Consider the following 26746-nt stretch of genomic DNA (forward strand, 5'->3'; position numbering starts at 1 on the left):
ACTTTTTTCTTCTGCTTTGTTGTTAGAATTAGAAATGGAAAAAGTTTAAGGGTCGCAGAAAATAAATGAAATTTAAGTTGAGGAGTTTAGTTACAGGTCCCAAGACCGATCCCACTTTATTTTGAGTCCACTGGCCTAGTCCACCTTTCTTGTCATGATAGATTCGCTATCAAGGGTCAAGGCCACTTCTCAAAAGGGACGCTACAACACTGACAAGTTGTTTCATCGAAGGGGAGATTCGACTTGGTTCGAAGGAATAAGTACTGAATTTGATGTTTTTATGTGGTCAAGTTATACCTTGTAAGGTGTAGGGGTGACTGACACAATTGTTTGGGGAAAAACTGTGGTTGCAGTGTAGTTAGCGCTGTGCATAACTCCAGGTCTTCGTTCCGAAAACAATGGCTAGATCAGCGGAATCTGGGTCATCCTGCAAGTGTGGAAATATCATGGTGTACAGTCATTCGTTTGTGCGAAGACTTAGCGAGTTCGCTGAGAGGGATGGTCTAGTGGATAATCACTTTGGATTTTAGCTGTCGTCAGCGCGCTACGTCACAGACATTCCCCTAAAGTAGCGCCTATGATTGGTCTCAACAGGTCAGTTACCTAATGTAACTGTAGTGTATGAATGTACAGTGGTACCTGCGATGAAAGGACACCCTTGGGACCAGCCAAAAGTGTCCCTAGATTGCAGGTGTCCTTTCATGACAGGTATACTCTGGTAGAGATAATATAAAAGGGACAGGAGAAGGTGTCCTTTAAATGGAGGTGTCCTCTCATTGGAGGGTCCACACATCGCAGGTACTGCTGTACTGTGTTGTACGTCTTGTTTTATTCATGTACCTCTTTTTATCTTCAGGCAAGCCAGTCATATGTATATTATTATTATGTATATTATAAACATTCAGTTTTTAAACTGCTGCGGCAGAACAGATGCTTTTGCAATCTGAACGATTTTAAAACCAGTGGCTCTGATTTGATCACTTTTAAAAAAATCTATTGGATCGAATAAAAATTGAACTCTTTTATACCCCCTTACCCTCTGACACAGTATAGGCACAGCAACAATATTGACCACGGGCGTTACTGGTACGTGCCCAATATCGAATTCTTAACAATTTTATCAATGTAACTTTTAACTTTTACAGTCCCTCTCCCGTCATCCTCCCGGCCCCACCCCCACACACGCAACTTTTTCCTAGCATATAACCATGTTAAAATAAATAGGGTTGATCAGATTACCCTAATCCAACCTACTTGAACGCTCTTTTTTTTGCATCTCAGCTTGTGTGTAAGTGCATGCAACAGTTGTCACAAAATGTATGGAAACATGTGGTGGTGATGCAGAAATATATTACACAAATATATTAGAGTATAAAACTTGATTACAAAGGGAACGTCCATGTTCATGGCATCCTCCAGATTCTGAGTCTGACACAACCGTCGTACGAAGAAGAAGAAGAAGATTACAAAGGGGCATCAATCATTGCTTACATTCATTTTTATAATAAGAACACTTGTTTTTGTGTGTGTGGTACAGAAGCTTGCCTGTGAATCCAAGAAGGCAGAGGCAACTGACTCATCTGTCGCTACAGCCAGTACAGGTAACATTGATTATTTGGGTGATCACACTATCTTGATTATAACTGTGTTATTAATATGACTGTCATACTCTTATGAGTCATAATGGTTTGAAGCTGTTGTGAGCATTGTATCCTTGAGAAAAACTAAATTATATTGGCACTGACCATCTTGATTTAAACCACTGTAAACCAAGCACAGATCCCCCTATGGTCACTATGTCGCGTTACGGCTTGAGCCGAAACTTTTACAAAGATCTTTGATGTTACACCGTTGCTAGATTTGTCTGCCAGTGCTTCAAGTTGAGGGTATTTGTTTTGCAGAGGTTTGCACCTTGTTTATCGGCCAGCTGAACAACACGACATCAGAGGGCGATGTCAAGTGCAAGGAGGTGCGCAAGGTGGAGAACAAGACGTTCTGCTACGTCAACCTTGCTGGCGTTGATGACCTCGACAAAGCTATCCGCCTCTCCGGTGGTGACATTGATGGTGCCACGGCCACCATTGAGAAGGCCCGACCCAAGAATAACACTTCCAACGCGAGAACACCAAACACACCGCAGGGTGGTAAAGACTCATCGGGTAAGAAGTTTAACTTGTCGTCATGCGTTGGATACTTTTTTGAAGCATGGTACTAGAATAATAATAAATCTGATTTGACTATATTGTGATGAAAACATGATTCCATAGATAATTATGATGAAAAAAGCCTATGAAGCCCCCGAACCCCAATAAATTTCAGCTGATATTTTTAAAAGCCAATTCCCATGCCTGAACTTGCATAGTGTTTAATAATTTACTACTTAGTTTGATTCACTAAACGAGTGGTTGACCTCAAAGGCCAAAGGCTGTTTCATTGAGGATAGATGTATAACAAAACTTGGCATCAAATTTAATGTTTAATAACCTGGCTTGTTCCAGTGATGGACATGGACACGGACACTGAAGACTCAGGTAAGAATATCAGCCTGGAAGCCTTTAGTTAGGCTGAAGTAGTTATCATCTCTCTGTCACTCTCTCTCCCTATGCTTGAATTTGAGTATGAAGCTCCTTCGGTCATGAACAATTATTGTTTTCGGTTTAAAGTTGGGGGGTAATGATGTGGAGGAGATATGAGACCGTTTATAATGGGAATTGCTGCTTATAACCTCTGACCTTGCTTATAGAATTACTTTATTTCCCCCCTAGTTGTTGCCATGGGCCGGTATGTATGAGTCGCGGATAGATAGTTTAGCACCATGATAAACCATACTGGTGCTAAACATTTTAAGTCTATTTGCAGCTAGTAAGTATAGCGCGGAGATAAACTATCCCGGTGCTTAACCCTCTCGTCCGGTTTTGTACATAACGGCCATTGAATTATTTTCATTGGGTTAGATCTGCTTTTTTGACTCACCTGACAAATTGGTCGGCTGGAAACTTTTAGGGTTTGATGATCTCATGAAGAGAGGTATGCCAAGTTTGGTTGACCCTTGTTAAATTTTGGGGTCACAGCTGTTCATGTTCGTTACATAAAAACTTGAAAGGTTATTTTGGATGTTTTTGAAGTTAGAACTGTGATACTATGTACACTTTTAGGGTTTGATAAATTCCATACTTGAACTTGAAGTAACGTTTGATTGACCCTCATCATGTTTGATTCATGATAAATTAAATTTGAAGTTATCTCAGGCGTTTTTGAAGCTAGTGCTTTGGTTCTTCGAACACTTAAGGGTTTAATAATCTACCGACCCTCGTCACATTTTTGGGTCACAGCGGGTCATGCTCTTAAAAGTTTTATGTTGAGGTTTTCTCAGTTATTTCTTGTTGGGATGGGATGTTCCACTTCGTATATAATGTAATTTAGTGTCAGTGTAATGGGACATGACAAAGGGGAGTTGTATTAAGCATTATTTTGTTCTTCAATTGTTCTGTAAACCCAAACCGAGGCGGAGTGTGGCTTTAATATATTTCAATAACCAGGTCACAAGGAACTGACTATACATTATGACATATTTGGTGCAGGCCAACATTTAATTTTTTTTATACCCGGAACAGATTAATTTTAAAGGTTATCATTCTTTGGCTGACATGTCACGTCTCCACAGAACATGAACACTACAGAACTTTGTCTTTTAAGCCCATTAATATTAACAGCTATTGTGTTTTCAGCATAGCAATAGGGTCCGATATTTAGACGAGACAAGTATAATGCCGACGAGTCGAAGACGAGTCGCATTATACTTGTTCGAGTCTAGATATCGGACCCTATTGCTACGCTGAAAACACAATCGCTGTTATGACCTTGATTTGTTGTTCCAAACTTACAAAATGACAGTTTTTGCGTCGATGCGTTGATCTCAGATTTTGATAGCAGACAAACTTCTTTCTCGCATCATGTTCGCGCAGACATGCCCACCGCTACACGCTTTCTGACTTCGGAAGAAAAACTGACTCCAAGTGCATTCGATTTCACAACACAGTTGTTGAAACAGCTTTTTAAGTTGTCAGTGTATGCTGTTGTCGATAAAAACATCGCCGTGGTACAGATTGGTAAACCGGAACCATGCGTCTTTGTTATCGACAATAGGCTTTTGGATATTGAGAAAAATGGCTGACTTCCGCAGCATTATGCTTTGATGATAGGAAGAGACCATCCAATCACAGCGCCCGAATTCCCCCACGTGTTTATCAGAATAGCTATATTGAGTTTTAACTCAAAGTCGGTGAGCCATGGTGATCAATTTTTTTAACATATAATATAGCTTTTATGTTGATTGAGAATGTACAGACTCACAAATATAATCAGGGTCAAAGTCACAGTAAATTGAGAAAACAAGGTGCATCATTTGTATGTCAACAAAGATATATACTTTATCTCTACAGGAAATGGTGACCAGGACGAGACAGAGCTGACAAAGTAAGTTTGTTTACCTACTTACTGTGATGATAAATGAGCCTGGTGGTAAAAACCTTTTTTTTCTTAGTGGGATTTATGTGGTTAGAGTGCCCCTTTTGCCTACCGTACTTTTGGGACAATAAGCCGCAACTGTTTTCTTGGAAATTGACCCCTGCGTCCTATTGAAGCAGCGGTCTCATCTTGTTATTCATACCAGTCCGATCTGTGCAACGCGTGGCAGGGCTTCTTATTTTCTCCTATTTCATGTTATTTTGTGTTCCATAGGCGAGTGTGTTATTCCGAGCGTGTTCAATAATTTCACAGCGTGAACATAGCTCAGAACTGACCAATCAGATGTGATGCTGGCTTTGGTGACCTTGCCAGCATCACATCTGATTGGTCAGTTATTTCGCCCGATGCAACTGTGTTACGCGCAGGTGGGACCACGCAGCTGATACTTGTGCTATGAAATCAAAATAAGGTGATATAACTATAAGCTGGTCGGAACAACGTATGAATAACAAAATGAGACCGCTGCTTGAACGGTAGTGCCTTTGTGTAACTACAGAAGAATAGAGCTAGAGGGCTTAGCTTTGATCTTGCCACAAATACAATAAGAACATTATTTCCACTCTATACTTCCTTTATCTTGCGCATGCGCCCTATTGTCTGGAAGCGCCTAATATGTGTTGGTTTTTTCATCTTATTTTTCCCCAAAAGTGGTGGTTGTACTGTGTGCGCGCCTTCGTGTGCGAGGCTGGTACTACAAATTGTTCATACGAAATGACAAACACAGGTTACAAGCGATAACGCGCAAAAGTACTGGTTTATTAATTTACATCTGATACTAGGTATCAGTAATGCATATATATAGTTACAGTACAGCAGTCCCTCTCATGAACGGACACCCTTGGGCCATAGCAAAACTGTCCGTACATTGCAGGTGTCCGGTCACGGGAGGGGTGACCACACCACCCCCTCCCCCATACACTCACACAGAGACACACAAACAACAGGATTGAGTCTATGCTAATCACTTCTTGTGGCAACTAAACAATAACAATAAACTCCTAATTCTTCTTTAAACGTTCTGTAAAAATGATTTGTATGAAAAGTGTTGAAAAGAAGAGATAAAATAAATCCTCAAGGTAGTGAACACACTCACCATGCACTGACATACGAAAGCAGCCACACAAACACAGCACAGAGGAGCGTGTGCAGATGCTTTGCAAGAATAAGCTTGAAAACCAGTTTGAATGTCATAATCATGTAATTTATGTTTTTCTTGTCTGGCTTTATTGACTGCATGCCGATCATGTGGCATGGCAGTGACTCTTCAGTCGGAAATACACTGTACTTGGAAATTGTGTGGAAGAGTACACCTCTCTATTTCTCTCCAATGCTCTTCCTGCTGACATGCAGTGACACTGGATACCCACAGAGTTTAGCCAGCTACCCCTCCACCCCCACCCCCCCCCCCCCCCCCTCCCTCTCTCTCACTCCCTCCAGCCATGTACTGTTGGGGACTGTGGACAGAGAGGCCAGCTGCACTGTTCACTCAGAGCAAAACCAGTTGACTGTGTCGTAACTTTTGACAAAGCAAGACAACTGAAGGGTTCATAGATTAGGCAACCGACTCACTGGTGAAGGCTGAGGGGAAACAAAGAGTATCTTGTCAATGAAAGAGGTTACACACAGACACACGATGCTGAGAACTGTGGCCGGTTTTTCACTCTCTTTCGCTCAGGACCTTTATCGACTGTGGTTTCTGTTGTTTACGTCCAAGAGACAAGAATAAAGAGCACAGTGCAGTTTCATGTTGGCATCTTCGCATGTACTCCACTCCTGACCAAAACTACCCCCCCCCCCCCCCCCCCCTCCTGATGGGTACACGGGCACTCAAGTTATCAGTGACTGTCATCACGCCATTGCGGCTGTGATCTTTGTACCAAGAGCCGGACTGCTCTGTTATCGATTTTGTTGTGGTGAAAATTTGACGATGGTCTGTCCGTACATTGGAGGTATGACCTGCTGTTGGGACCGAAAATGAGTGTCCGCGTCCACGTTTTGCAGGTGTCCGTTTAAGGGGGGGCAAATATAGAAGGAAAACACTCCGTGCCCAGCAAATGTGTCCGTACATGTCAGGTGTCCGCTCACGCCGGGGGCCGTACATTGCAGGGACTGCTGTACTACGTATTGCGGTAAAAAACTAAACAGAAAGAAAAAGAGAAAAGAAAACAAATTATTAGACATGGCAAAAGTATCCAATGCATTAACAAGACAAAAGAAGTAAAAACAAGAAAAATAAACAATCACAAGACAGGCGAAGACAAGAAAGTTACAAATACCAAACACTCGTTGGTTAGTCCTTCAACAACAATAAAGAATTACGTTCCTTACGTTCAACAATACCATAAGCACTAAGAATACTCAAGAAACTTAGCATACATACGTTTAAATCCAAAATGGCTACTTTCAGGAAAATACAAAACGTTGACTCATCAGGCCAGGAATACAAAGCAAACTGTCATACCAAAAAGTCTCCTAACGACAACCGGCGTTCCTGCGTTAATCAAAGTCACAAACAAGATATTTACTCATCCACTTTCCCTCAATAGCGTTATTAGAAATAAGCCCGTTTACAAACGATCACCACAGACCGCAAGCTCTTTTACCTAAATTCCTTTAACGTAAGGCTGGATAAGTCAGAAAACATTTCACTTCGAACTTCGTTAACCACAGAAAACACAAGTTATCATAAACATTAGCGACTTTCTAGCGTCTACAAACCATTGCTGTACGTTTCACAAGACTAGAATAGTTGAACACACAATAAAGAAACACTACAACAAGTCAGACTTCCAACTCACGTTATACATAAACAACTCACAAAGTCATTACAAAATGGCGACCAGAATACAACACAAACAAGTAACAACAAAATTACCTTATGCGCTGTGTGGGTTGACCAGCAGTACCAAAAACGTGTTGCCTCTCAAACGAAGGGCACAAAACAATTCACACTTGAGAAACAACTGTCTCCAAGAACATTACGTTGACGTTAAAACATAACAAGAAACACTCCATTGGTTCACTTGTTAACCTTCATACGTTTACAGAACGAAAATCCAAACACTTCCTAAAACCCTTCTTCTTCTGCGTTCGTGGGCTGAAACTCCGATGTACACTCGTGTTTTTTGCACGAGTGGAATTTTATGTGTATGACCGTTTTTTACCCCGCCATTTAGGCAGCCATACGCCGTTTTCGGAGGAAGCATGCTGGGTATTTTCGTGTTTCTATAACCCACCGAACTCTGACATGGATTACAGGATCTTTTTCGTGCGCACTTGGTCTTGTGCTTGCGTGTACACACGGGGGTGTTCGGACACCCAGGAGAGTCTGCACACAAAGTTGACTCTGAGAAATAAATCTCTCGCCGAACGTGGGGACGAACTCACGCTGACAGCGGCCAACTGGATACAAATCCAGCGCGCTACCGACTGAGCTACATCCCCGCCCTTCCTAAAACCCTCAGATCGACTGAAGAGAAGCAGTCAAGCAGTGGTATTTATGGAAACAAAAACCTAACATGGAATAGTTATTCAAAAGTCAAAGGTCACCGTATTGACCAACCAACAACATTCCTAAGACAGAATCGGGTGAGACTACTATTTTACAACCAATCAGTAACCGATCACGCACTTCGTGCATGCTCAAAACGGTATATTTTACAGAAAGAAGATCAAGGAACTAGCTGACATGAAAAACTAAAAACACGTGAGTCACACGTATTCCAAAACTTACAACGCAGTTTCGCAGGGCTCACCCCAAAATCAAGACACGGAAAAGAGCACGTGAATCTCACGCGTGTTCTAAAACTAAACGACGCAGTTTTGCAACGCTCCGACCAAAACCAGGTCACAACAACTGAACAAGGAGCACGTGAGTCTCACGTAAAAATAGTAACGCTCCACAAAAACAGGTCACAACAAGGTGCCATGATAAAAACACGGTTTACTTGCTTCACACCGTGCCATGGCTTGAGCAAACGTAATTACAACAAAAAATAGGTGAATGCATGCCACATCGGCATGCACACACTGTTTACAACGAAGCGTCTTGTAGTCCTTTGAAAAAATCTCACTCTCAGAAATCGGTCAGGATGTCCCTCAGCTTTATGCGTTCAAACGAAAGTGTGTGTGTAGTATATGTAAAAGCTTGCGGTGCTTTGTGTCACGCGACTTACATTATGTGGATCCCTGACTCGCCATCAGCTGATTAAGTTCTCACAAAACAAGAATTGTCCCTTTTACTTCCGCTGAATCTGGATCAGTGGATCTGGACATGGATTACATGTTTTTCACTCTCTTATTGGCTGACGGAGTTCTCATCTGGCCAGAGTTCACTTCCTGTATCCGTAACTGGGTCATGGAACAGCCCTGTGTTGCCTACACGCATCAGCTTTGGCCTCTTAAACTAAGTTAAAGTAAGCGAATCATTTTGAATGCTTAGCCTGAGCGGCCAATGAAAAACGATTGCTTAATCACAGCATTGGATTGCTGCGGCTAGGCAACAAGGGGCAGACAATGACAAGAGCACAACTAAGCAACACGTACTAAGCTTTTACACAATGAATTCAAGTTCTTTAATAGACAAAGACAACATTCATGATGACTTTCATTCTAAAGGTTCAAACACAAAACATTAACAGTTTGTTTGCGTATGTTTGTGAATAGAATGTGAATCGTCGAGTTTTAGAGACGTAGATCTAGATCTCACCGACACACCAGTACTAAGAAAAAACAATACCAGAACAATATAGAGAAACAGGTGTGTATAGCAAATTGGAGCTGATCGGGTTTTCCAGTTATTGGTATTTAATTCATTGTATCACTCATGTTTTTGATTTGATTTAATGAATGTCTGCCTGTCTGTCTGTCTGTCTGTCTGTCTGTCTGTGGGTCTATCTACATGTCTGGCTGTTCTCTCCAATGTCCTCCCAGATTACAACAGCCAAGCTCGCTTGTGAAATGAAGAAACCAGCCATCTCAGTCATTGTTTGTTTGTTTATTTGTTTGTCTGTTGATGCTCATAAAACGTGTTATCGACATGGTTCAAACTGAACTTTAATCTTGTATTTCCAGATGGCGGTCATCTTCGGTTCTATTCCGGGTTTCAGCAAGACGATTGTCGGGGAATTTGTGCTAGAGTGAGTATTCATCGACACACTAGATCCGTTTATACAGACCTGCCACATAAACAGCTTGACATTTCAGCACTCTTCAAGAAAGACATGTGTGTTTAACAGTTCATGAATTTGAATGTTGGTGTTTGATAACCAAAGAAATCAAAACAAAAGAAAACGCAAAACAACAACAACGTCACCACTACCACTAACAACAACAACAACTACCACCACCATCACAAAAAACAACAACAACACCAACAACAACACAACCAACACCTGCTTTCTCTCTCTTTGCAGGAATGGGAGACTCAAAGCGAGCGTGACTTTAGTCATCGACGGCAGATCTCTCAAGGTTTCAGCTAACAACGTGGGCGAAACCAATCTGGAGGAATTCCTGCTGAATTCCCTCAAGAACGCAGCCTTTCCCCAGTACAACAAAAACATCACCATCAACTTCAATGGGATGGACCTGAACAACACTGTGCACATTTTCTACTCTCCACAGATTGAAAGTGAAACAAACAACCCAAGGTTGTTGATTTTAACTATTTTTGATGAACACTATGCAAGTAATTTTGTTTTTCCTAGTTTACCTATAATTTCAGAGAACTTCAACAATCTTAGAGACTTGGGTGTGCTTGCGTTGTGTATTGCTTTTGTCAAAGCTGCACACTGAAGTTTTTTCTTGGAAAAGGACTCTTTTTTTGATGTGTTAGTTACTCTTGTTTATGTTTCATAAAAGATTCTACAGTGTAACTTAAGATTGCTTCACTTATCGCTTTGAATAATGTTTATTGCTTTGTGCCATCACAGAGACCTCTACCCCCCGCGGGTTAGGGGGAAGAATTTACCCGATGCTCCCCAGCATGTCGTAAGAGGCGACTAACAGATTCTGTTTTCTTTTTACCCTTGTTAAGTGTTTCTTGTATAGAATATAGTCAAATTTTGTTAAGATTTTAGTCAAGCAGTATGTAAGAAATGTTAAGTCCTTTGTACTGGAAACTTGCATTCTCCCAGTAAGGCAATACATTGTACTACGTTGCAAGCCCCTGGAGCAAATTTTTGATTAGTGCTTTTGTGAACAAGAAACAATTGACAAGTGGCTCTATCCCATCTCCCCCCTTTCCCCGTCACGATATAACCTTTGTGGTTGAAAACGACGTTAAACACTAAAGAAAGAAAGAAAGAAAGAACTGCTGACGATGAATCTCTACACAACAAGTTGAGGGGAAGGGCAAGCAGGGCAAGATGTCGTACGAGCAAAGAAGGTTCTATTCGGGAAAGGAGAAAATTTCCATGTCCAGTGGCAGGATGTAGAGGGGAAGTCATATATGTTCACAGGCATATTCTGCAGTGCCACAGAGACGTACCAAACCATGAAATTCCCTCCTTGCTGAAAAAGAGGAAGAGATCACTTAAGAAATGGTGCTGTCCAGAGGAGAATTGTGGTTGGGAGGGGGATAGATTGGACAAACACTTGATGTCTAAAGTGCATCGATTTCCACAGCACACTGCAAAGGAGAAATGCAAGACTGTGACACAGGAGCACAAACCCAAACCCAAACGCTTATTTTCTCGGTCTAATTTGTCTGCAGAATCTCTGGCCGAAGGATTTTACAACTGGTTTTCATCCATTGAATCCCTCAGTGGGGCACTGCGGTTATGAAATTAAAGGCCCCTCCTGTTTTTGGAACCGCAGGAGCTTTCTAGTTTGCTGTTAGGTAGATTTTTGGTTCCTCTTTCCTGTCATGCTCTCTTTTTCTTCATGAATTCTTTTCTTTTTTCTGCCTTCTTGCTCATTCACCTATATTTTTTCCAAAAATCTCTTCTCTTGCCGCTTGTCTCGCGATTCATGTATAGTTTAATCTGTTAGTATTCTGATGTAAGTCCAGCAGTAGATAGGTTAAGCCTATTTTAACATACTGGAAACTGGTAATCTTCCAGTAGGTATTAATTTAGTTTTACTAAAGCCTGCTGGGACACAAGTAATGGGTTAGTGCATTTGTAAACAGGAATCGCTTGACAAGTGGCCCCCTTCATCCCCCCCTTCCTCGTCCTGATATGGCTCTGCGTAGTCGGCTGGACGTTAAACAACAAATAAACAAATAAAATCATCCATTGAAGGTGGGCACTATGTACCTGACTACTTAGAAAAATAACATATTTTGCACCCTTTCTACTCTCCACAGATTGAAACAAACAACCCAAGGTTGTTGATTTTCACTATTTTTGATAAACACCAGGCAAGCAATTTTGTTTTTCCTAGTTTACCTATAATTTCAGAGAACTTCAACAATCTTAGAGACTTGAGTGTGCTTGCGTTGTGTATTGCTTTTGTCAAAGCTGCACACTGAAGTTTTTTCTTGGAAAGGGACCCTTTTTCTGAGGTGTTTCTGCACTATGTACCTGACTACTTAGAAGAACACAAACAAAGGGAAAGAGTGAACCAGAACAAGAAAGTAAAATAAATGGTCAAAACAGTATTGGAAATGACATTTGGGTCTGGTGACTTTCATTCAAGCAGACTTGTTGAGCTCACTGAAATTGGAAGAGGATCTGCGTCTGTGATCAATCGTCTTGCTGAAGAAAGGACATGGAGCACTGTTAGAAACTACCTCAACAGTTTCACGCATTTTTTGGATTATTTGGAGTCTGATACCTCCAATTGTGGACAAAGAAACAGTGAATGCAACAAAAGTTAGACTAAGAGGATGCCTTCACACAGTTGCCAAGTTATCCCAAGAAGAACTGCAAAAGAGAAAAGTTAAGGACCGCAAACGACTGGTTGATTGGGCCCTTGTCTGCAGCTACATAGAAAAAAACATGGCTGAAACCTTGATAAAAGAATTCAAGAAAAAAGATGCTGACTTTGCAATGAAAATACAATGCCACATCCTTCTGCAAATCGCCCTGGCCTTCAGAATGGCAAAAGAACAGGAACTTTTGTGGATATGACAGTTGATGAAGTGATCGAGGCAGAAAAAGAGGACGACGGGTTTGTCATACTGGTGCCATCACCGAGAAAATAAGCGTTTGGGTTTGGGTTTGTGTTTGTGTTCCTGTGTCACAGTCTAGCATTTCTCTTTTGCAGTGTGCTGTGGAAATCGATGCACTTTAGACATCAGATTGAAACAAACAACCCAAGGTTGTTGATTTTCACTAGTTTTGATTAAAACTATGCAAGTAATTTTGTTTTTCCTAGTTTACCTATAATTTCAGAGAACTTCAACAATCTTAGAGACTTGAGTGTGCTTGCGTTGTGTATTGCTTTTGTGAAAGCTGCACACTAAAGTTTTTTTCTTGGAAAAGGACCCTTTTTGACTCACATGCGAAGCAAAAGTGAGTCTATGTACTCACCCGAGTCGTCCGTCCGTCCGTCCGTCCGTCCGTCCGGAAAACTTTAACGTTGGATATTTCTTGGACACTATTCAGTCTATCAGTACCAAATTTGGCAAGATGGTGTATGACGACAAGGCCCCAAAAAACATACATAGCATCTTGACCTTGCTTCAAGGTCAAGGTCGCAGGGGCCATAAATGTTGCCTAAAAAACAGCTATTTTTCACATTTTTCCCATTTTCTCTGAAGTTTTTGAGATTCAATACCTCACCTATATATGATATATAGGGCAAAGTAAGCCCCATCTTTTGATACCAGTTTGGTTTACCTTGCTTCAAGGTCAAGGTCACAGGAGCTCTTCAAAGTTGGATTGTATACATATTTTGAAGTGACCTTGACCCTGAACTATGGAAGATAACTGTTTCAAACTTAAAGATTATGTGGGGCACATGTTATGCTTTCATCATGAGACACATTTGGTCACATATGATCAAGGTCAAGGTCACTTTGACCCTTATGAAATGTGACCAAAATAAGGTAGTGAACCACTAAAAGTGACCATATCTCATGGTAGAAAGAGCCAATAAGCACCATTGTACTTCCTATGTCTTGAATTAACAGCTTTGTGTTGCATGACCTTGGATGACCTTGACCTTGGGTCAAGGTCACATGTATTTTGGTAGGAAAAATGTGTAAAGCATGTGAGTCGTATGGGCTTTGCCCTTCTTGTTCTGATGTGTTAGTTACTCTTGTTTATGTTTCATAAAACATGGTACAGTGTAACTTTGAAGTTTGCTTCACTTATCACTGAATAATTTTTATTGCTTTGTGCCATCACAGAGACCTCTACCCCCCCCCCCCCCCCCCGCGGGTTAGGGGGAAGAATTTACCCGATGCTCCCCAGCATGTCGTTAGAGGCGAATAACGGATTCTGTTTTCTTTTTACCCTTGTTAAGTGTTTCTTGTATAGAATATAGTCAAATTTTGTAAAGATTTTAGTTAACCTTCGCCGGCACTCGTGGGTCCTTGCGGACCCAGAAGGGTGTTTGATTGCAAATATCTTTTAAACGAGTTGGAATTTTTTAATGAGCTTGTAGAAATGCCTCAGACACCTAACAAGCTATCATCTCCTAAAAGCTCATTAAATTTCAGTGATAATTAATTAATTAATTAATGGTCAAATTTAGACTACACACGGAAGCATTCGTGGGGACGTGCGGACCCATACTTCTCAAAGAAGGAAAAGCGTGTATACCCTTCCGAGGCACTCGTGGGTCCGTGCGGACCCAGAAGGGTGTTTGATTGCAAATATCTCTTAAACGAGTTGGAATTTTTTAATGAGCTTTTAGAAATGCCTCAGACACCTACAAAGCTATCATCTCCTAAAAGCTCATTAAATTTCAGTGATAATTAATTAATTAATTAATGGTCAAATTTAGACTACACACGGAAGCATTCGTGGGGACGTGCGGACCCATACTTCTCAAAGAAGGAAAAGCATGTATACCCTTCCGAGGCACTCGTGGGTCCATGCGGACCCATACTTCTCAAAGAAGGACAATTGTGCAAACCCTTCCGTGGCACTCGTGGGGCCATGCAGACCCATAATATTTTACCAAATACCGTGTGTAGTCTAAATTTGACCATTAATTAATTAATTATCACTGAAATTTAATGAGCTTTTAGGAGATGATAGCTTTTTAGGTGTCTGAGGCATTTCTAAAAGCTCATTAAAAAATTCCAACTCGTTTAAGAGATATTTGCACCAAACACCCTTCTGGGTCCGCACGGACCCACGAGTGCCACGGAAGGATATGCATATTTTTCTTTCTTTGAGAAGCATGGGTCTGCACGGCCCCACGAGTGCCACGGAAGGTTATGCACATTTTTCCTTCTTTGAGAAGCATGGGTCTGCACGGCCCCACGAATGCGTCCGTGTGTAGTCGATAACGAGTGCCGGCAAAGGTTGAGGGGAAGGGCAAGCAGGGCATGATGTCGTACGAGCAAAGAAGGTTCTATTCGGGAAAGGAGAACATTTCCATGTCCAGAGGCAGGATGTAGAGGGGAAGTCATTTATGTTCACAGGCATATTCTGCAAAGCCACAGAGACATACCAAACCATGAAATTCCCTCCTTGCTGAAAAAGAGGAAGCCTGAACGTAAGAGATCACTTAAGAAATGGTGCTGTCCAGAGGAGAATTGTGGTTGGGAGGGGGATAGATTGGACAAACACTTGATGCCTAAAGTGCATCGATTTCCACAGCACACTGCAAAGGAGAAATGCAAGACTGTGACACAGGAGCACAAACCCAAACGCTTATTTTCTCGGTCTAATTTGTCTGCAGAATCTCTGGCCGAAGGATTTTACAACTGGTTTTCATCCATAGAAGGTGGGCACTATGTACCTGACTACTTAGAAAAATAACATATTTTGCACCCTTTCTACTCTCCACAGATTGAAACAAACAACCCAAGGTTGTTGATTTTCACTATTTTTGATAAACACCAGGCAAGTAATTTTGTTTTTCCTAGTTTACCTATAATTTCAGAGAACTTTAACAATCTTAGAGACTTGAGTGTGCTTGCGTTGTGTATTGCTTTTGTCAAAGCTGCACACTGAAGTTTTTTCTTGGAAAGGGACCCTTTTTCCGAGGTGTTTCTGCACTATGTACCTGACTACTTAGAAGAACACAAACGAAGGGAAAGAGTGAACCAGAACAAGAAAGTAAAACAAATGGTCAAAACAGTATTGGAAATGACATTTGGGTCTGGTGACTTTCATTCAAGCAGACTTGTTGAGCTCACTGAAATTGGAAGAGGATCTGCGTCTGTGATCAATCGTCTTGCTGAAGAAAGGACATGGAGCACTGTTAGAAACTACCTCAACAGTTTCACGCATTTTTTGGATTATTTGGAGTCTGATACCTCCAATTGTGGACAAAGAAACAGTGAATGCAACAAAAGTTAGACTAAGAGGATGCCTTCACACAGTTGCCAAGTTATCCCAAGAAGAACTGCAAAAGAGAAAAGTTAAGGACCGCAAACGACTGGTTGATTGGGCCCTTGTCTGCAGCTACATAGAAAAAAACATGGCTGAAACCTTGATAAAAGAATTCAAGAAAAAAGATGCTGACTTTGCAATGAAAATACAACGCCACATCCTTCTGCAAATCGCCCTTCAGAATGGCAAAAGAACAGGAACTTTTGTGGATATGACAGTTGATGAAGTGATCGAGGCAGAAAAAGAGGACGACGGGTTTGTCATACTGGTGCCATCACCTAGAAAATAAGCGTTTGGGTTTGTGTTCCTGTGTCACAGTCTAGCATTTCTCCTTTGCAGTGTGCTGTGGAAATCTATGCACTTTAGACATCAAATTGAAACAAACAACCCAAGGTTGTTGATTTTCACTAGTTTTGATAAACACTATGCAAGTAATTTTGTTTTTCCTAGTTTACCTATAATTTCAGAGAACTTCAACAAACTTAGAGACTTGAGTGTGCTTGCGTTGTGTATTGCTTTTGTCAAAGCTGCACACTGAAGTTTTTTCTTGGAAAAGGACCCTTTTTTTGATGTGTTAGTTACTCTTGTTTATGTTTCATAACAGATTCTACAGTGTAACTTAAGATTGCTTCACTTATCGCTTTGAATAATGTTTATTGCTTTGTGCCATCACAGAGACCTCTACCCCCCCCCGCGGGTTAGGGGGAAGAATTTACCCGATGCTCCCCAAACAGAATCCGTTAGTCGCCTCTTACGACATGCTGGGGAGCATCGGGTAAATTCTTCCCCCTTAGAGGGCTGTCATACAGGCAACTCAGTCGTTGCGATTCAGTCGTCGCGATTCAGTCTTTGGCCGATCGCACATCACATCGTATGCCATGACCCGTCACACTATGAACGATAGACGAACGATAACTCCACGCGAGCGGGGCGGAAGTGCCGTGTCACGGCAAACGCGCTTTGCGAGAGCAGACGCTAAATGTTCGAACGTCGCGCTACCTTTCTGAAAAATTCCTTTCAGCATTATGCCTTTGCAAGAAATAAAGTTCCCAAACAGCTGCAATTAATGTTTTCCGACCGCTGTACACGCCTAAAACGTCTCCTTTATATCTGAGTAAAAATACTGTTCTTCCAAAAAGTTTTGAAGAGACGCTGTACGCCACTGTCCGCCATTATTTTACGTCAAGGCCGCAGCAACGCGTTCTGATTGGCTCTGTTGGCTCTGCGATTGACCGACGACTGGATCGCAGGAATAGAACATGTTCTAAACCTCAAAGCTACGAGGGAATCGCATGAGACTTAGTCGCAGACTTGTCGTAGCTGTTTTCTACGACTGAGTCGGCTGTGTGACAGGGTAAATAACGCGACTCAGTCGCATGTGTGACAGCCCTTTAACCTGCGGGGGGGTATCGTCAGCAGTTGAACGGCAGTCCGTCGAATCTTCCATCGTAGACTCTGAAATAATTGAATAAGTTCAGATTAGTTCTCAGAGTCAACATAAAGCAGCAAAGGAACTGCAGAAATGGACTACCCGACCTTTGATAAAAACTATGCAAGTAATTTTGTTTTTCCTAGTTAACTATAATTTCAGAGAACTTCAACAATCTTAGAGACTTGAGTGTGCTTGCGTTGTGTATTGCTTTTGTCAAAGCTGTACACTGAAGGTTGTTTTCTTGGAAAACGACCCTTTTTTTGATGTGTTACTGTTAGTTATTCTTGTTTATGTTTCATAAAAGATGCTACAGTGTAACTTTGAAGTTTGCTTCACTTATCACTTTGAATATATTTTATTGCTTTGTGCCATCACAGAGACCTCTCTGTAAAACAACATATTTTGTACATTCTCTACTCTCCACAGATTAAAACAAACAACCCAAGGTTGTTGATTTTCACTAGTTTTGATAAACACAATGCAAGTAATTTAGTTTTTCCTAGTTTAGCTGGTGGTACAATACAACACTTTCATTTATCTCCTCATTGTGTCGATCACTAATTGTGTTTGCACATATTTACACACACAAACAAGAAAAAGAACAACACACGGGGTGGTTGAGTGTGTTCCTTCAGTTTGAGTCGTCTCCTTAAGCAACATAGCCTTATGCTCTTCTCTCTCTTCCTCCTCCTCTTCTCTCTGTTCCTCCTCCTCTTCTCTCTCTTCCTCCTCCTCTTCTCTCTCTTCCTCCTCCTCTTCTCTCTCTTCCTCCTCCTCTTCTCTCTCTTCCTCCTCCTCTTCTCTCTCTCTCTCTCTCTCTTTCCGGAGAGAAAATAAATGACAAAACCAAATGCACATCAGCTGGCATTAATACTAACAGTTGGAAGACGGTATGGCAAACAGCAGATTAAAACAGTTACGTTAGCAGCATGTGCTATTCCATTAGTTTGTTAGTGACACAGGAACACAAACCCAAACGCTTATTTTCTCGGTCTAATTTGTCTGCAGAATCTCTGGCCGAAGGATTTTAAAACTGTTTTTCATCCATTGAAGGTGGGCACTATGTACCTGACTACTTAGAAAAATAACATATTTTGCACACTTTCTACTCTCCACAGATTGAAACAAACAACCCAAGGTTGTTGATTTTCACTAGTTTTGATAAAAACTATGCAAGTAATTTTGTTTTTCCTAGTTAACCTATAATTTCAGAGAACTTCAACAATCTCAGAGACTTGAGTGTGCTTGCGTTGTATAATGCATTTGTCAAAGTTGCACACTGAAATTTTTTTCTTGGAAAAGGACCCTTTTTCTGATGTGTTACTGTTAGTTACTCTTGTTTATGTTTCATAAAAGATGCTACAGTGTAACTTAAGATTGCTTCACTTATCGCTTTGAATAATTTGTATTGCTTTGTGCCATCACAGAGACCTCTCTGTAAAATAACATATTTTGCACATTCTCTACTCTCCACAGATTGAAATAAACAACCCAAGGTTGTTGATTTTCACTAGTTTTGATAAAAACTATGCAAGTAATTTTGTTTTTCCTAGTTTACCTATAATTTCAGAGAACTTCAACAATCTTAGAGACTTGAGTGTGCTTACGTTGTATATTGCTTTTGTCAAAGCTGCACACTAAAGTTTTTTTCTTGGAAAAGGACCCTTTTTCTGATGTGTTACTGTTAGTTACTCTTGTTTAGGAACAAATCTGCACCAAAGTGCGAACAGAAATTCGAAAAGTGTCTGTGTGCTAGAAATCAGATATCAGATGTCACTTGATTGAGATTTGAACTGTACAAGTCATTTCTTTGGATTGTATTTTGATGGTACCTATTTTGCTTTCAACTAGAATTGTATGCAAAGCCTTTTGTCTCTGTCAAATTGAGTGTGCTTGCGGTGTGTATTGCATTTGTCAAAGTTGCACACTGAAATTTTTTTCTTGGAAAAGGACCCTTTTTCTGATGTGTTACTGTTAGTTACTCTTGTTTATGTTTCATAAAAGATGCTACAGTGTAACTTTGAAGTTTGCTTCACTTATCACTTGGAATAATTTTTATTGCTTTGTGCCATCACAGAGACCTCTCTGTAAAATAACAAATTTTGTACATTTCTACTCTCCACAGATCGAAACAAACAACCCAAGGTTGTTCATTTTCACTATTTTTGATAAATACTAAGCAAGTAATTTTGTTTTTCCTAGTTTACCTATAATTTCAGAGAACTTTAACAATCTTAGAGACTTGAGTGTGCTTGCGTTGTATATTGCTTTTGTCAAAGCTGCACACTAAAGTTTTTTTCTTGGAAAAGGACCCTTTTTCTGATGTGTCACTGTTAGTTACTCTTGTTTATGTTTCATAAAAGATGCTACAGTGTAACTTAAGATTGCTTCACTTATCGCTTTGAATAATTTGTATTGCTTTGTGCCATCACAGAGACCTCTCTGTAAAATAACATATTTTGCACATTCTCTACTCTCCCCAGATTGAAATAAACAACCCAAGGTTGTTGATTTTCACTAGTTTTGATAAAAACTATGCAAGTAATTTTGTTTTTCCTAGTTTACCTATAATTTCAGAGAACTTCAACAATCTTAGAGACTTGAGTGTGCTTGCGTTGTGTATTGCTTTTGTGAAAGCTGCACACTAAAGTTTTTTTCTTGGAAAAGGACCCTTTTTCTGATGTGTTAGTTACTCTTGTTTATGTTTCATAAAACATGGTACAGTGTAACTTTGAAGTTTGCTTCACTTATCACTTTGAATAATATTTATTGCTTTGTCCCATCACAGAGAATTCAATAAAAGAAAATAAATATTAAAAAAAGGGTTTTCTGTACAGTTTTCTTTGTGTGTGTTTTTGTGTCACTCGTGATAAATGTACTAATAATTCACCCAGTATGACGGCCAACTGGAGCATGCAGAATGATCACCAAGGCCAGCTTCTGTAACATGCATTCACCAATAATGCAAGCAATCAAGTACCCCAATAATCAGCTTTTAAACAACACGGATCAAGTAACCCCTTTTTGAGTCACTTGAGAAAAAGTGACTATGTAATCGGTCAGTGTTAGTCTGTCCGGCCGGCCGGACGGCCGTCCGTAGACACCACCTTAACGTTGGACTTTTCTCGGAAACTATCAAAGCGATCGGGCTCATATTTTGTTTAGTCGTGACCTCCAATGACCTCTACACTTTAACGATGGTTTCGTTGACCTTTGACCTTTTTCAAGGTCACAGGTCAGCGTCAAAGGAAAAATTAGACATTTTATATCTTTGACAAAGTTCATCGGATGTGATTGAAACTTTGTAGGATTATTCTTTACATCAAAGTATTTACATCTGTAGCCTTTTACAAACGTTATCAGAAAAACAAGGGAGATAACTAGCCTTTTCTGTTCGGCAACACACAACTTAAAGGCACAGTAAGCCTCCCGTAAACCATCACAGAGCTCCCCGAGCGTCTAAATACAGTACAAGCATACTTCCATTTGAACGCTCACCGAACGGGAACATCCTGGCTGCTTTCTGTTGAGCGTGAGACATTTTCAAAGAATTTATTTTCGTAGACTTGTTCCGTTAACAACAACGGCGCCTCGTTTTTGCGCTAGACCTAACTTTTAAAATCTAAATAATAAATTGACAGCTTGTTACACAAACATTCTTTAATCATAAAAGAATTCGTTTTTCATCAAGACAAGATCAGAACAATTCGAAGTTGTGAAAGTTTAAAAAAAGAAAAGCCCGGAAGCAGGGTCACGCAAGGGTCGTAGCAGACGACGGCCGGTTTATCAGTGCAAATCGCCGTTCCTCTCAACAGTCAAAAAGCCATCGCTAGAGTTCTTGTGAACCACAGCCGTTGTTTCGTGCATAAAAAAAAACGTGCTATTGTAGATAAGCTCACGTCGAGTCGCATTCAAATGACTAACTATGACGACTGCATTGTGAAAAGGGAAAACTGGATCACACGGGTTCACGATGGCTCAGGGGTAAGATAAACCACGCAAAAATAAATTCTTTGAAAATTGTTCGCTCTTTACGGAGGGCACCTAGGATGTTCTCAATTGGTGAGTGTTTAAATGAAATGGTGTTTGTACTGTGTGTAAAAGCCTGACCGTATCTGTGATGGTTTACGGGAGGCTTACTCTGCCTTTAACGTTGGGCTTTTCTCGGAAACTATAAAAGTGACCGGGCTCAAATTTTATGTGAACGTGACTCATTGTGTTGTGAATAGCAATTTCTTCCTGTCCATCTGATGCCTCATATAATATTCAGAACTGCGAAAGTGACTCGATCGAGCGTTTGCTCTTCTTGTTAAAACTTAGCTGGTGGTACAATACAACACTTTCATTTATCTCCTCATTGTGTCAATCACTAATTGTGTTTGCACATATTTACACACACAAACAAGAAAAAGAACAACACACGGGGTGGTTGAGTGTGTTCCTTCAGTTTGAGTCGTCTCCTTCAGCAACATAGCCTTATGCTCTCTCTCGAGGGGGATTTAGGTCCGTAAAATTTTGATCCAAATATTTTCCCTTGGCTTTTTTTAACCTTTACGCTGCCACAGTGCCAGCCTATTATTTCTATTATTTTGTGTAAGTGCTTTCAGGTATGCATACTCTCAGGTTCCTAATAAGCGTACATGTACGCATATCTATTTTAGAAACAAATGCAGACCTGTACGGCCTTATTTGGGTCCGTACGCTTATTTATTTTAATTTTATGATTTTATCATAAATTAATTTATGTTCTAAATATTTTTTGGAGAAAGACCAGAGCACAGCTTATTGAAACAGACACTCCCAAGCCACTCGCATTACACAATTTAAATGCACAACTTACACGCATCTTGCACACACCTTGTTCTCATCACTTGTTCAAAACACATTCATAACACCTAAACATTGATGTTTCTGTCGCTGAAGTTTATTTTCAGCGACTACTGTTTTTGATAGAGCAAAAGCTCTACAACAGTAAAATCATAACCAAAGAACATATATATATAGCAAGGTGTAAGTTTTAGTGTACGGGTTGACTAGATTTCAAAATGGACATATCAGGCCCTAATTTATCATTCCCGTCACTAAAACACCAAAATACAAAAATACCTGTACATTGAGACCACGACATTGGCAGCCGTGGATGTTATCCATACATTTGTCAAGAGACAATATTCCAGTACACAAAAAAAGAAGCATAAAAATGGTGCCACTGTGGCGGTAAAACGCCGCGTCCAGAATGGTTCACATGTGGAACACAGCAAAAAGTATAAAATCTCTCCCAAAAGATGCAAGAAAAAAGAAATGTAACACTGTAAAACGCAAACAAAAATGTTAATAAAAATTTCGAAGAGCTGTATTTTCACTTGTTGCTGCTTTCGAGTGGTGGGCGGAAGTGACCTTTTAGGATTTGCATCTTGGTTAGTCAATGAAAACTTGGATTGGATATAACATCTTACTGCTTTTCATCCTAGAATTTAATACCCCCATCAGAAATATTTTTCCACATAAATTATATTTATGTTTTCATCACAATTACATGCAGTTTGTACGCTTATTCAAACCCTGTATGCTTACTTAACTTGTTTCTCACAATTTAAGAGAACACAAAGAGATGAAAACTATAGACTGCTGGTGAAATAAGAATGTCTATGTACAAAATGCAACCCCGGCCCCGTACTGTTATTTAATCCCGTACTGTTATTGATTTACAATTTATTTACAAAATTCCACCCTGTAGTGTTATTCAAACCCGCACCGCTATTAAGAACCCGAGAGTAAGTTAGGCGCGATAAATGTTAACTACAGTATTATAAATATTATAAAAGGTTAATATTAATTGTTTTGCTGGAGATGCTTTGCTGTCTGCCCTGCAGTTCCTCAACGCATGTTTGGTGCCCAAGACACGGTTCAAGTGTGCCAATAAGGAAAAGGCGTTTCCAGAAATTTCACCAGGCAATGCTTGTGGAGTTGAACGTCTTGCCGCTTGAAAAACTGTTGTGTCCCTTCAGTGCCACAACAATGGCTTTCGCAGTGTTTGAACTGTTGTTGAAAAGAAACTACGATTTGAAAAAACAAACCCAATCTAACAACGGTGATGAAGTGCCTGAGGGTGAAGTTGGGATTGTTGAACACATAGCAGGTTTTGTTTTGTTCAACCTCAAGAAGCAGGCAAAACGCATTAACAATGTTGCTGAGAGAGAGTTGGTTGAGGACTGTTTGAATGCACTGGAAACTCCAGAGATAGTTTCTACTTCCAAAACAAATCTGCCCTCCTTGACACAACGCAAAATATTTGTCAGATGTTTGTGGCTCTGGAGTCCATTTCAGGTCTACTTTTGGAGACGTTCAAAGCTTTGATTTTCAGATTTACTTCTCCAAATGTGTTACTTCAGATAGTGTGTCAACATGTCTTTATGAAGGCTTATACAAGGTGAATGCCAAGGAAAACACAAAAGAAAAGCTTTTGAGTGGAATTGTAAAAGTGTACTTCAACGTTAGGGTCCATCATGAATGCAAGGTGTACATGGACAGACACAAACTGTCAACTAAAACAGGCAAGCAGAAGAAAAGCCTGCGCAAGTCTCTGCAAGAATAGCACCCATTCTTACCTGATTGCTGGATAAAAGTAAATGGACTCCAGATTCTCAAACGTCTGGCAAGTTTTTGTTAGTTTTAGAACTCGTCCACAATTGTTTGGGAAGGGGGTGAATCCAAACTTGTTAAAATAGTTGATGTACAAGTTTATTAAAGCTACTGTCCCTACGTTAAATTCTCTCCTATCACCCCTAGACTAGCGCTATGCAAAAGTTCTCTAAATATAATCTTCTTTCACGGCCGAAAGAAGTTTAAATATTCCCATTGGAAAATGTGCACACCCTTGAATAACTTACGTCATCGGTTGTAAAAATATGTCTGTTCCTTACCCTCGTCATTACAGTTTATGATTGGTGGAAAGCCTCGGAAAAAAATGTGACTCCGGAAAGTAGCAGCAAATCTTTACCCCCAATGACATAACATACACGATTACTTTTTATCACAGTTTACTTTTAACATGGAAAAAAATGAACAAGCAACCTTATAGTTTGAGTTGATTTAATTAGTCATGACATTCTTATGGAAAAAATAAACATGACAACAACAAAGTGACAATTGTGATCAAAGTTATGAGATGTTGCTTTTCCGTGCTTGTAGAAATTAAAAGTCAGCAACAACAACAAAAATCGTACAGCAATCCATGAACAGTACACCTAGGAATATAATATAGAGTTTCGTGACTGAAATTTGACAAGTTGCCTGCCTTTGACATGAGGAAGCAGCTTGTCACGTTATTAGTTGCTGAACATATCGACAAGGCTATATATGTGACCCGACACAACAAAAGGACAAAAAGTCAATAGACGTATTGTACTTAGAATCAAAAGGTATGTCCACCGACTTAAATGTCCCTTTTGTCGTGTTTGGTCACCTATAGCCTTGTCAAAATGTTCCGCGACTAAAATCGTGACAAGCTGCTTCCTCATGACACTGACTCGAAGATAATCAACTTGTCAAATTTCCAGTCACTAACTTCTAGACAAGGCTGTACAAAGGGTCCATCAAAAAGTTCTCGCCAACTCTTATTCATTTTCATTCTTGTACAAAAGCAAACATGAACAGTTGCTGCACACAAACAAGCAAGATGCAGCAATACATATTTCACAGAAAATCAGCATAACATTATTTTGGTTTGGAAAATCATGACTTTTCAGAAATATATGGTATTCAGGTGATACATGTATGTAAATAAGATGAAAGTATTGTGCATTATGACACACACATGCTTGCACATGCATGAACACACTCTTGCAAACTCATCATCGCAACACATGAAATGGCTAATTTGGTACATTTGCAGCGATAAACATGTTTTACGTGATTTGTGTGCCCCTTTAATCAAAATACATAAGACCAAGGCGCCTTCATCTTTTTTGACACAGTTTAGAAATTAGATTGTTCAGATCTGCTTCACCCATTTTGGCAAACCTATCGCGGCCTTGAAATCTTCTTTAATGGGCTTGTTGAAATCACAACTTCCTGCTCTTTCTCACCTGCCCTTTTTCTAGATACATTGCCTTTTGGTTCAATCATGAGGGACATACTCCTCCCAATCATTAATTTGCTTTCATTGTAGCCAAATCGCCACAAGCTTGGGTTGGTGTTTCGACGCCCCATTCCTCTTTGCCTCCCAAAATGGTTCTCAAGCGGATCTTGGCAAAATCTGTTGCTGAGGACAAAGCTAACTCCATGGCGCAGAAGGAAACGTGTTGCCTCGGGAAAAGCTTTCAAGGTCATGCAGAGCCCCTTGAAGGTCTGATGGGACAAAAACATCCTGTTTCGTCCAATCTTACTGAATTGCCCTGGTCGTGTATCAACCGCATGTTTCCAATCAACCAAAAAGTTGTAGAATTCTTGCAAGAATGCAAAGCGCTCGTCATTCACACGTCTATACGGTAACATATCAGGCTTTCCTTTGAGGTAGCCTTCTTGAATGCTACGAGAGTTCAAACAATCAAAGAATCTGTCCATTTTCAAAATGAAGTCTGCAGTTTCCTGGCACTCGGGGTCCCCATATGCTGCCATGACACGACCAACACGAAAACTCAGCACCTGTGCGGCCAGTCTTACTTTCATGGTTGACGAGGGAGTCAAGTACACATGATCATAGGTCAGTTTTGTGTTGCGAAGTGTGCCAGCAACAGCCCTGTCAAAGACGTCAATAATGTGTTTCCACAACAAGTGTTTGTCGTTTAACCACAAATATCGTGTTCTTTTACCTGAACCAGAATTGTACAGGTTGTTTCTGACAGTTTACACAAGGTGTGGGACATCAGAAAAAAAGAATATATCCCTGTCACGTGCATACAAGTTGACCGTTTTGTTACAAACATCCGTGCCATTGCCATGGAGATCATATAATCTCTGATTAGGCGAAGCCTTGTCACTAGTAGAGGCTATTACTTTCAAGCCACATCGTTCAACCACACAAACAGCACTCCATAACAGAGGGTAAAGTACATCTGCAGTCACCGTCTGCGTTCCAAAAAAACCGACACTGGCCTTAATGTTTGTGTTCACACCAACCACATAAAACACAAGGGCATGTGTTGCCAAACCTGGTTCAGAAGTTCCATCCTTCACAAAGCCAATAAGCTCACCCGACCGTTTATCAAACACAAGGTCTGATTTGATAGTCATTTCATCATGAAGAAGAACAACACACTTCTCATTAAAAGACATTATCCTTTAAACCTTTCGTTTTTTTGGTCAACTCATCAAGTGTATTCTTTTGAAA

The 26746-nt window shown here is 40.4% G+C and overlaps 2 protein-coding genes across 2 annotated transcripts in view; one reads left to right on the forward strand and one right to left on the reverse strand.

Annotated features, from left to right (window-relative positions):
- LOC138965669 (uncharacterized) overlaps positions 1–26746 on the reverse strand; it is a 66871-nt gene that overhangs the window by 11692 nt on the left and 28433 nt on the right. The window lies entirely within an intron of this gene.
- LOC138963695 (uncharacterized) lies at positions 578–10121 on the forward strand. Its single transcript, XM_070335542.1, has 7 exons — positions 578–594; positions 1510–1601; positions 1902–2159; positions 2499–2531; positions 4443–4476; positions 9601–9665; positions 9942–10121. Exons 1-6 carry the CDS (start codon positions 578–580, stop codon positions 9662–9664), a joined length of 498 nt encoding a protein of 165 aa, XP_070191643.1. The 3' UTR covers position 9665; positions 9942–10121.

This window comes from Littorina saxatilis, linkage group LG4, assembly GCF_037325665.1.
Source record: "Littorina saxatilis isolate snail1 linkage group LG4, US_GU_Lsax_2.0, whole genome shotgun sequence".
NCBI lineage: Eukaryota > Metazoa > Mollusca > Gastropoda > Littorinimorpha > Littorinidae > Littorina > Littorina saxatilis.

Bases quoted from the DNA above. Each gene is read 5' to 3' on its own strand.
- LOC138963695 (XM_070335542.1), top strand. The intron at 2,160-2,498 runs GTAAGAAGTTTA...GGCTTGTTCCAG, and splicing joins GGGTGGTAAAGACTCATCGG to TGATGGACATGGACACGGAC. The intron at 2,532-4,442 runs GTAAGAATATCA...TTATCTCTACAG, and splicing joins CACGGACACTGAAGACTCAG to GAAATGGTGACCAGGACGAG.